Here is a 12,269-nt window from a genome sequence, read left to right as displayed (position 1 = left end):
AGTTAAAATCCTCTGAATAATGCCTTTAGCGGGGTATTTCTCGACAATGGCCTTGGGGAGATTCTGTGCGCTAAGGGCGCACTTAGAGGGATTTCTTGGAAAGGTTATTCACAGACCAGGGTGTCATTTTGGAAGGTTGCTCCGATCTTTCACCACCCCCCCCTTTTCAGGCCCTCCCCAGGTTTTGATCCCCTCTCACCTCCCCAACCATGGGGAAGCCCCTGGAAAATTAATTCCTGGAAAGGTTTTCTAGATAAGGTAGTAGAGGTGAAACTCAAATTATTCACAAAGACATTAGATATTATGATTGGGGAGCTGCAGATTGCTACTAAAAATTAGCTAATGAGCTGAATTGCCTGATCTTTATAATCTCACAATATGATATTTCAATGTTTTCTTTTCTTCAACACAGATCCTACCTTGATATGATAAAAGTCATTGGATTCAGTTACCTATTTTGGTTCGTGCTTACAATCATCTTTATCACAGGCACGACACGAATCAGCATCTTCTGCATGGGTTACCTGGTTGCCTGTTTCTATTTCCTGCTTTTTGGCGGAGAGCTTTTACTAAAACCTATAAAAATAATCCTGCAATACTGGGACTGTCTTATTGCCTACAATGTTTTTGTGATCACAATGAAGAATATTCTATCTGTAAGTAGTAAATTATAAAAGCCAGAACATTTGGGCTGTAAGATATGTTAAAGACTTTTTTAATTTTGTTTATGAAACATGTACTATTTTATCATTATTGTTCCTTTGTTGAAGTATTCACACCCATTGGACTAGGTTCTTTAGATTTGGTCCATGGTCGGAAACAGGACCGTAGAACCATAGAAGGGGCCATTCGGCCCATCTTGTCCATGCCGATGAAAAAACACCCAGGTTCCCTTTCTAATCCCATTTTCTTGGACATGGTCCATAGCACTGCAGTTTACAGAACTTAAGGTGCAGATCTGTGTACATTTTAAAAGAGTTTAAGGTCGACCATCACCAACAACTCTGGCAGCGAATTCCAGACACCCACCACCCTGTGCGTCAAAATGTTTTTCTCTAATGTCCCCTCTAATCCTTCTGCCACTTAGCTTGAATCTATGCCCCCTGGTTTTTGAACTCTCTGCCAAGCAAAACAGGTTCCTCCTGTGTCCTACATCTCTACCCCTCACCTCAATCATGTCAGCCTTCTCTGTCCCAAGGAAAACAGCCCCAACCTCTCCTCGTAGTTGCAATTCTCCAACCCTGGCAACATTCTAGTCAATCTTTTCTGCACTCTGGTCAGAGAAATTACATGCTTCCTGTATTGTGGTGACCAGAACTGCACACATACTCCAGTTGTGGCCTCACCAATTATATCCATGCTTTGCATTCTGTACCTCTGCCAATGAAGGAGATCATTCCATATGCCTTCTTTGCAACCTTACCTACCTTTACTGCTACCTTTAGGGACCTCTGCATTTGCACACCAAAATCTCTCACTTCATTTTCTTCTTTCAGTCTATTCCTGTGTATTTTGTATTCCCTTTTACTTTTTGACCTCCCTAAATGTATTCCCTCACACCTATCAGAGACAAACTCCATCTGGCACTTTCCTGCCTGCTCCACCAACTCATCGATATCATTATGGAGCTTACATCCTCTACACGGCCAATTTTTGTGTCATCTTCAAATTTCCCAATCATGCCCCTTCACGTTCAAGTCCAAATCGTTAATATATAAAACAAACAGTGGGGATCCCAACACCGAGCCCTGCGGAATATTACTTGAAACAGCTTTCCATTCGCAAGGGCAGCCAACGACCACTAGCCTTTGCTTCCTGATACTAAGCCAATTTTGGATCCAATTTGCCACTGTATCGCATGGGTTTTTACTTTTTTGACCAGTCCGCCATGTAGGACCTTGTCAAATGCCTTACTAAAATCCGTGTAGGTAACATCCATTGCACTACTTTCTTCAATCATCCTTATCACTTCCTCAAAGAATTCAATCAAATTTGTAAGGCACGACCTTTCCTTAACAAAGCCATGCTGACTGTCCCTGGCTAGTCCATGTCTTTCCAAGTGACAGTTTATCCGATCTCTCAAGACTGATTCTAACAATATGCCCACCACCGAAATAAGAGTAACCGGCCTACAATTGTTTGGTATTTCCTTCATACACTTCTTAAACAACAAAACCACATTTGCATTCCTCCAGTCCTCCAGCACCTCCGCTTTGTCTAGTGAAGATTGGAAAATAATCTTCAGGGCATCTGCTATTTCCTCCCTGACCTCCTTCAACATCCTAGGAAACAATCCATCTGACCCTGGCGACTTATCCACTTTCAAGGACTCCAACACCTCTAATTCTTCCTCTTTCGTTATGATTATTTTATCCACTATTTCACACTGCTCCTCTTGGATTACTATATCTGCATCATCCCTTTCCTTTGTGAATAGGGAGGAAAAAATGTGTTTAAAATTCTCCCCATAGCCTCTGCATCTTCACACAAGTTGCATTCTTCATCTTTGCTGGTCACACTTTTTCCTTAACTATTCTTTTGCTCTTTATATACTGGTAAAGCTCAGGCAGCACGGTAGCACAAGTGGATAGCACTGTGGCTTCACAGCGCCAGGGTCCCAGGTTTGATTCCCCGCTGGGTCTCTGTGTGGAGTCTGCACATTCTCCCCGTGTCTGCGTGGGTTTCCTCCGGGTGCTTCGGTTTCCTCCCACAGTCCAAAGACGTGCAGGTTAGGTGGAACCTGGGACCCTGGTGCTGTGAAGCCACAGTGCTATCCACTGTGCTACCGTGCTGCCCAGTACTTGATCCCAGTACTTGATCCCAGTACTTTCTATACTCCTCAGGGCTATCTGCTGTGTTGAGTTTTTATGTCTATCATAAGTCTTCTTTTTCTGTTTAATCTCACCTTGTATTTTTCAAGACAACCATGAGAGTCTACATTTGGCAGTACAATTCTTATTTTTGGAGGGGGCATGTCTGCTTTGTACACAAAAGAGTGTGTGGCGGCATGAGAGACATGTATTCAGAAGGTAGCAATGTTAGATCCACAGTTGTGTAATTGTGAAACAGGTTAGATGCTCTTGTAACATGTGTGGATGAGAAGAGGGACACCAAGTTGGGGGGGGGGGGGGGGAAGGAATGTAGTTGTCGTAGGTGATAGTACAGTTAGGGGAATAGATACTGTTCTCTGCATATGAGTGTGGGAGGCTGAAGGCTCTGTTGCCTGTCTGGTGTCAGGATTAGAAAGATTCCAGGCTGGAGAGGAACTTGTCGTGGAAGAGAAAGGATCCAATTCTTAAACAACAAAACCACATTTGCATTCCTTCAGTTCTCCGGCATTTCCCCTGTGTCCAGTGAAGATTGTAAATTAATCCTCAGGGTATATGCTATTTCCTCCTTGACATCCTTAAACACCCTAGGAAACATTCTATCCAGTCCTGGCGACTTATCCACTTTCAAGGACCCCAACACCTCTAGCACTTCCTCTCTCGTTATGATTATTTTATCCAATATTTGACACAGGCAGGAAAGAAAGAATTTGTGCTAAGTGAGTAAGAGCAGCTAGGGGTTGAATTAAAAAGCAGAACTACAAAGGCAATGATTATTGATTAGTATCTGGTCCACAAGCACATTAGCATAGCATAAATAAGATCAGAGAGTTGAAAGGTTGGTGTGGGAAAACTGGAGTTTGATTCATGTGGCATTGGCACCAGTACTAGAGAAAGAAGGAGTTGTACCGCTGGGATGACCTTCATGTGGACTATGCTGGGAGAGTGTCCAGGCGAGTCGGGTGACTAGAGCTTTATAGAGGGATTTAAACTAATCAGAAGGGTTCATGGGAGGGGACCTTTGGAAAATTAAAGAGAAAAGACTAGGCAATAGTGGTGGCGGCCCTCAGCCGCTCTCGCACCTCCTCATCCGCTAACAACCCACATGCAACCTCCACTGTGGGCGCTGACACCCTCCCCCAACCCCCACGTGGGTCCAACTGCAAGTCCAACCAGTGCAGAGCTTGGTCAGAAACCACAATCGCTGAATACCCCGAGTCGACCACTCCCGCCAGCAGCAGCGTCTTGTCCACCACAAAATAATCAATCCGCGAGTGCACCCTATTCTCATGGGAGGAGTACAAAAATTCTTTCGCCCTCGGCCTCCCAAACCTCTACGGGTCCGCCGCCCCTATGCCCTCCATTAACCCCTTCAGTTCCTACCCAACCGCGGGCTCGATCAGTCCAAACCTGATTCAATGACCGTGTTAAAATCCCCTCCCATGATCAACCAATGCGAGTCCTGGTCCTGGATCTTCCCGAGCACCCGCCTCATGAACTCCACATTGTTGCAGTTTGGGGCAAAGGCATTCGCCAAGACCGCTGGCATCCCCCCCAGCTTCCCACTCAACATCACAAACCTACCTCCTGAATGTGCCACTATATTCCCCAACTCAAACGCCACCTGCTTGTTTATCAGCACCCCAATTCCCCCCCCCCCCCATCTTCCTATCTAATCCTGAATGAAAGACTTGCCCTACTCACCTTTTCCATAGCCTAGTGTGGCCCCAACCTTCAAGTGCTTTTCTTTCAGAAAGGCCACGTCCACCTTCAAGCTCCTCAGATGTGCGAATACGCGTGACCGTTTGACTGGCCCGTTCAATCCCCTCTCGTTCCATGTGACCAACCTGGTTGGTGGCCCATGGCGCCAAACCTCACCCCCCTGAGTCCCCTTCCCCCTGCTCGCACACCTCCATAGCACCAACAACAATAAAATAAGAAATAAGAAAAAGATGCACTCACCCTCCATGTTCCTCAAATATCCCATCACAGAACCAAGCAAAACATCTCAAAGAAGAGATGTTCTCCCTAACCAACAAAACAAAAGAAATAAAACGAAAAGGCAGAGAGAACCAACATCTTTTCACATTTCCTCCACAGTTCAATGTCCTCCCTCCTGCCAGTCTGTTGTCTCTTAGAAACTCCATTGTCTCTTCTGGTGTCTTCGACTATTGCAAGTCACCCAGAGGCGGGCCGGGTACAGCATCCCAAATTTTGCCCCCTTCTTAAAGAGGGCAGCCTTCACTTGGTTGAACCCGGCTCTCCTCTCCGCGAGTTCAGCTCCGAGGTCCTGGTACACCCAGAGATCATTGCCTTCCCAGGTACACCTCCTCGTCTGCCTGGCCCACCGCAAAATCTTCTCCTTGTCGAGGAATCGCCGTACCACGATCGCCCTCTGTGACTCATCAGCGCCCTATGCTCCCGGTCGTCTACCAGGGGCCGGTCGAAGGCCCCCTTCTCCATCAGGTTCTCCAGCATCTTGGCTACATATGAACCAGTGTCTGTTCCCTCAATGCCCTCTGGCATCCCTGCAAGTCTTAAATCTTGACTCCAGGAGCAGTTCTCCAGATCCCCCACTTTCTCCTTTAGCCGCTTCAGGGTCTCCTGCATCATCCTGATCTCAGCCACCAACAAGGTAAGCTGCTCCTCTTGCTCCCCCACAGCCTCCTCCACTTTCTGAATTGCTTGTCCCTGGATCTCCAGCATCTGCTCTATCCGGTCGATCACCGCTTTTAGCGGTTCCACCACCTGGGCCTGGTCCTCCTGGGCTTCCCTCCTCTGCTGGCAAAACTTCTTATTTAAGAAGTCCACCAGCTGCTTCGTCATCCATTGGGCTGGTAGGGCTCACATCAAGGTTCCACATTCAGATTTTACATCTCTATCTCAGGTTTCCATGTCTTAAAGGCTTTTATACAAATTCAAAGTTCCAACCACTGATTTCCACAATTATTTGAAACAATGGGCGAAATTCTCCGTTATCGGCGCAAAGTCCGCCGATCGGCGCCAAAAACGGCGCAAATCCGACCTTCAGCACGCCGCCCCAAACGTCGCAAAGTCTCCGGCTCGGAATGGGCTAGCAGCGACGTGACGGGATCCGCGCTTGCTCACGTGCTTCACGCCGTGTGGCGTCATACACGCGCATGGCGTGACGGCTCATCAGGACGCGCTGCTCCCCCTCACCCGACCGCAACACCCGACCGCAACACCCGACCGGATGGCCGCTCGCCGTTCAGCCCCGAGGTTCCAGTCACGGGATGTGGAGGCGCTCCTGGACGCAGTGGAGCAGAGGAGGGAGGCCCTGTATCCCGGACACGGCTGCAGAGTTGCCCCACGCCACAGCCGGCGACTGTGGAGGGAGGTGGCAGAGGCCGTCACCGCTGTGGCCCTGACACCACGGACAGGCACCCAGTGCCACAAGAAGGTGAACGACCTCGTCAGAGCAGCCAGGGTGAGTCTCCCACCCTGCCCGATATCCATATCCCCCATATCCCCCCTCCCCCATATACCCCATCCCCCATATCCCCCCTCCCCCATATCCCCCATATCCCCCCTCCCCATATTCCCCCTCCCCCATATCCCCCCTCCGCCATATCCCCTTCCCCCATATCCCCCCTCCCCCATATCCCCATATCCCCCCTCCCCATATCCTCCCCTCCCCATATCCCCCTCCCCATATCCCCCTCCCCATATCCCCCCTCCCCCATATCCCCCCTCCCCCATATCCCCCCTCCCCCATATCCCCCCTCCCCCATATCCCCCCTCCCCATATCCCCCCTCCCCCATATCCCCCCTCCCCCATATCCGCCTTCCCCCATTTCCCCAAGTGAATCCAGCCCTAACCTTAACCTCTGCAATACATGCGCAACCGATGGTGTGCATTCATATACCTGTCTAACACTGTTGCCTTTTACCCCTGCCACCACCCCCCAAAGGAGAAGCGCGCACACAACACCAGGGAGCATGTGAGGACTGGAGGAGGCCCTGCTGATGAGAGGCCACTGACCGAACACGAGGAAAGGGTCCTGGAACTGGCTGGCGGACCTGAGGACCGCGGTGGATGTTGCTGATGCAGAGGTCGGGGGCATACTAGCAAGTGAGCCACCGACAGCCCGTCCCCATATCCCCCCTCCCCTATGTCCCCCTCCCCCATATCACCTGATCACTGCCTGCGTATCTAACCATGCATGCTTCATTCTGTATCGCAGGAGCAAACGTCGAGGCACCCATCCCCGCAGATGCAGACCGCCCGCATGATGCCCCTCGGAGGCCACGGGAGATGGAGAGACCCGGACCCTCCGGCATGCGACGCCCGCATGATGCCCCTCGGAGGCCACGGGAGACGGAGAGGCCCGGACCCTCCGGCATGCGACGCCCGCAGGATGCCCCTCACACACCACGGGAGACGGAGAGACCCGGACCCTCCGGCATGCGACGCCCGCAGGATGTCCCTTGGAGACCACTGGAGACGGAGAGACCTGGAGCAACAGGGAGACGACGCCCCCGTCTCGTGCGGGTGCGACGACGCAGGCGTGTGCCACCCAGCGATGAGAGGGGCAGCCACAGGCCCCCGTCACAGCCGAGCCAGGACACCACTCCCCAGGACACCACTACCCAGGACACCACTACCCAGGACACCATTACCCAGGACACCCATACCCGGGACAGCACTACCCAGGAAAACGAAATACCGGACAGTGACACAGAGTGGATGGGTGGAGACGAACCCCCACCCAAAGTGCCATGGACTCAGAGTGGGACGAAGAGCACGACACAACGCCACTGCTGTCACCAGCACCCTCCACCATCGCAGAAACACTCACCTCGGTTGGGCACTTTAGTGATGAGGTGCCTGGTACACTCACTGGTGTGCACAACACAGCTGTCCCGGTACAGCAGGTGGAGGTATGAGCAGCAGAGGGGCCAGGCGGTCGGAGGGCAGCCCAGCCCAAGCGAACATCTGCCGCCCAGATGGATCCCGGGTTCCTGGAGTTACCACACCCACCCATAGATCCGATGCAACCACCGAACCGGAGATGAGCGAAGAGGGTGACGGCCGGCTTGCGGCGGCTGCAGTCGCAGGTGGAGGAGTCCACCCGCGTCCAGGAGCTGGGAGTGGTGCCGGTCATGCGTGCCACCCAGGCCGACACCGCACGGGTGGCGTCCGCGGTGGAGGCAATGGGTGCGACGGTGTCAGACATGGGGAACGGTTTGCGAGGCCTGGGGCTTTCCGTGCAGGCGGCGTCTGTAGCCCAGGACATGGCTGCCCTCTCACAGGAGGCCATGAGCCAGTGCCAGCGCCAGATGGCAGAGGCGCTCAACGCCATGGCCCAGTCTCAGCAGGCCATGGCCCAGTCTCTGCAGGCCATCGCTGAGGGCATCGGCGCCATTGGCCATGAGCGAGCCGGCGTCGCACAGTCACAGACAGGGTTTGCCAATCCCCTGAGCTCCATGGCTGCAAACCTGCAGACCCCTGTCGATACCAGCACGGGCCTCCAGGACTGGCAGCGCCAGATGTCGGAGAGGCGTCGGAAGGCCAGTCCGTTCGCATCCCCCACCCATGTAGAGGCCTGGGGGCCATCGGGCACCCCGAGGGAGGAGGAGGTGCTGTGGTCCGTCCCGGGTCCCCCTGTAGGAGAGGTCCCGGAACACCGCGGCACCTCGGACTCCCCCCCCCCCTTCCGTCCCAGGTGCATCGGGTGGGCAACGGGCAGGACAGGCTGGCAGCTCGCCATCCCAGTCGCCCGGGCCGCAGCCTGGCCCATCTAGGCCAGGACGCCCCAGGAAACGGCCGCCAAAAGGATCCCATGTCAGAGGGCAGGAATCACAGGAGTCCACCTCCAGTTCTGCTGTGCCGTCTGGTGAACCACGTAGACGTAGTCAAAGGGCCCGTAAGGCCAAACAATTAGACACTGAGTAAGTTGGCACGGGTGCAGGGCACAGATGAGTTTTAGGGGCTAGGGCACGTGCATGAACTCCTTTGGTTATTAAAGTCAATGTTACACCTACCGAAGCTGCCTTTGTGCTCTGTCCAAAGCGTGCGGGGGTGTCATGTATATTGAGCGCAAGTGTGTGTGTGTGAGGGGTGGTCTTACCTCAGCCCCAGGTGAGTCTGCCCCCTTCCCCCTGGGCCGCCATCAACATCCCCCCGGGCAGAGGACGGGACCGTGCGCTGCAGTATCACAGCCGCATGCAGGGATGGTCCGGGTGGATGGTGGTACTGTGGCCATGGGTCAGACATAGTCCAACGATGTGGAGCCAGGAGCTCATCGCAGGGCGGGTTGTCATCATCCTCCATGGCCTGCAATAGACACGCGTCCACCGGCAACTGTGTGAGCCCGGCCGTTGTGCCGCAGGTGGATCGGCAATGGGAGGGTGGTGTGCATGCGGGTGGGGTGGGTGGGGTTGGGGAGGGGGGTGAGGGTGCTGGGTGGGTGGATGGGTGGGGGGTGTGGGTGGTCGGCTGTTGCCATGGTGTGCGGTCTGTGGCCATACTACCCGATTCCCACGCCCATCTAGTCAGTGAAGCGGGCGGCTATCAGCCTGTCCCGTACCCGCTGGCCCAGCCGGTAACGGTGGACAGCCACCCGCCCGTGTCTAGCCCGTCTGCCCTGACCATTGCCCCCCATCCCCCTCATCTGGGGAGGACTGCGCCTCTTCCTGCTGCTCCTCCACTCCGCCCTCCTCTGCCTGCGGCACATCGCCCCTCTGCTGGGCTATATTGTGCAGGACGCAGCACACCACAATGATGTGGCCGACCCTATCTGACCGATACTGGAGGGCGCCCCCAGAGAGGTCCAGGCACCTGAAATGCATCTTCAGCACTCCAAAGCACCTCTCTATCACTCCCCTTGTCGCTACATGGGCATCATTGTAGCGGTTCTCCGTACAGGAGTCATCAGCCACGATCGCAATGGGTAGCCCCTGTCGCCCAGCAACCAGCCCCTCAGTCGGGGATGCCGTCCCTCGTACATGCCAGTGATGTATGACCGCGACAACACGTATGAGTCGTGTACACTGCCCGGGTAACGGGCGCAGACGTGCAGGATCATCATGCGGTGGTCGCAGACCACCTGTATGTTCATCGAATAGGTCCCCTTCCTATTGGTGAACATGGCCCTGTTATCTGCAGGTGGCCGCACGGCGACGTGCATCCCATCAATCGCGCCCTGGACCATGGGGAACCCGGCCACGGCAGAGAAGCCCACGGCCCGGGCATCTTGGCTGGCCCGGTCCACAGGGAAGCGGATGTAGCAGTGCGCCATGGCATATAGGGCATCTGTCACTGCCCGGATGCACCGGTGTACCGATGTCTGCGATATGCCGGACAGGTCCCCACTCGGTGCCTGGAATGACCCCGTTGCATAAAAGTTCAGGGCCACCGTAACCTTGACGGACATGGGGAGAGGGTGTCCCCCGCCAGTGCCACGGGGTGACAGGTGTGCCAGCAGGTGGCAGATGTGTGCCACGGTTTCCCGCCTCATCCGGAGTCTCCTCCTGCATTCCCGGTCCGTGAGGTCCTGGTATGACTGCCGGGTGGAGTATCGTGAGGTTATCCGTGTGTTACTCACGATACTCCACTTCTCCAGCTTCCACCCTAAACACATTAAAGAAGCCATCCCCTATGGACAAGCTCTCCGTATACACAGGATCTGCTCAGACGAGGAGGAGCGTAACAGACATCTACAGATGTTGAAAGATGCCCTCGTACAAACGGGATATGGTGCTCGACTCATCGATCGACAGTTCCAACGCGCCACAACAAAAAACCTCACCGACCTCCTCAGAAGACAAACATGGGACACAACCGACAGAATACCCTTCGTCGTCCAGTACTTTCCCGGAGCGGAGAAACTACGACATCCTCTTCACAGCCTTCAACATGTCATCGATGAAGATGAACATCTTGCCAAGGTCATCCCCACACCCCCACTACTTGCCTTCAAACAACCGCGCAACCTCAAACAAAGTTTGAGCAAACTACCCAGCCTTCAGAACAGTGAGCACAACTCCACACAACCCTGCCATGGCAATCTCTGCAAGACGTGCCAGATCATCGACTTGGATACTACCATTACACGTGAGAACACCACCCACCAGGTACGCGGTACATACTCGTGCGACTCGGCCAACGTTGTCTACCTCATACGCTGCAGGAAAGGATGTCCTGAAGCGTGGTACATTGGCGAGACCATGCAGACGCTGCGACAACGAATGAACGGACATCGCACGACAATCGCCAGGCAGGAATGTTCCCTTCCAGTCGGGGAACACTTCAGCAGTCAAGGGCATTCAGCCTCTGATCTCCGGGTAAGCGTTCTCCAAGGCGGCCTTCAGGACGCGCGACAATGCAGAATCGCTGAGCAGAAACTTTTTGCCAAGTTCCGCACACATGAGTGCGGCCTCAACCGGGACCAGGAATTCATGTCGCATTACATTCATCCCCCACCATCTGGCCTGCGAAATCCTACCAACTGTCCTGGCTTAACACAATTCACACCTCTTTAACCTGGGATTACCCCATCTCTGGATCTGTAAAGATTTAATCACCTGCTAATGCTCGTATTCCAAGCATTGTCTGGCATCTTTGAATCTGTCTATATATATGTTTCTGGAACATACCTCTTCATTCACCTGAGGAAGGAGCAGCGCTCCGAAAGCTAGTGACATTGAAACAAACCTGTTGGACTTTAACCTCGTGTTGTAAGACTTCTTATTAGATTTCTTCTAGCATGGTCCAGAGATGTTCCCTCTTTAGCTTTCTAAGAGCAACTGTTTCTAGCAGAGCTGTGAGAGTTTCCTTCTCTCTCGCTACCTGTCTCCGATTTCAATCAAATTTGAGAAACTATGACTAAAAGCTTCTCCAATGTGCAAGACCCCTGTTTCTAAGCAACCACTGCAGGTTTATTTACTCTTAACGCCATAGCCCTCTCTAAGATCACTAGAGACACAGTTGGAACTGAAGTAACCCCCATACATACAAACACCTTTCTTCAGCATGAATCTAACGATAGGATTTACCCTTCCAGGTGCAGAAACATTAAAATAAACCCACTTAAAACTATACCTTGGGCAGGATTCTCTGATCCCGAGGCTAAGAGTTGACTCCTTCGGAAACGCCGTCGCGTTTCTCAACGGTGTCAACACGGCCCCAGGATCAGCAATTCTGGCCCCTACAGGGGGCCTGCAGGGCGCAGGTGTGGTTCACGCCACTGCAGCTGCTGATCCGGCCGTGGAATGGGCGGCGGGAGATGCGCGCATTTCCACGCATGCACGGTGTCTCTCCTTGTCCGCGCCGGCCCCGACCCAACATGGTGCAGGTGCTGGCATGGAAGAAAGGAGGCCGGGAGACAGAGAGTCCGGCCCGCCGATCGGTGGGTCCCGATCGCGGGCCAGGCCACATCGAAGGCACCCCCCAGCAGTCGGACCCCCCTCCCCCCACCC

General features: G+C 53.6%; 1 protein-coding gene across 5 annotated transcripts in view; it reads left to right on the top strand.

Annotated features, from left to right (window-relative positions):
- Positions 1-12,269, top strand: part of LOC140385819 (piezo-type mechanosensitive ion channel component 2-like) — a 1,561,269-nt gene that overhangs the window by 1,252,605 nt on the left and 296,395 nt on the right. For all 5 annotated transcript variants that reach the window (XM_072468377.1, XM_072468380.1, XM_072468378.1 and 2 more), the window contains exon 26: positions 413-656. In XM_072468377.1, the coding sequence (XP_072324478.1) occupies positions 413-656 (244 nt within the window). The remainder of the gene's footprint in view (positions 1-412; positions 657-12,269) is intronic.

Source organism: Scyliorhinus torazame, chromosome 11, assembly GCF_047496885.1.
Source record: "Scyliorhinus torazame isolate Kashiwa2021f chromosome 11, sScyTor2.1, whole genome shotgun sequence".
In the NCBI taxonomy this organism is placed as follows: domain Eukaryota; kingdom Metazoa; phylum Chordata; class Chondrichthyes; order Carcharhiniformes; family Scyliorhinidae; genus Scyliorhinus; species Scyliorhinus torazame.
This window is presented reverse-complemented; position numbering and strand designations above follow the sequence as displayed.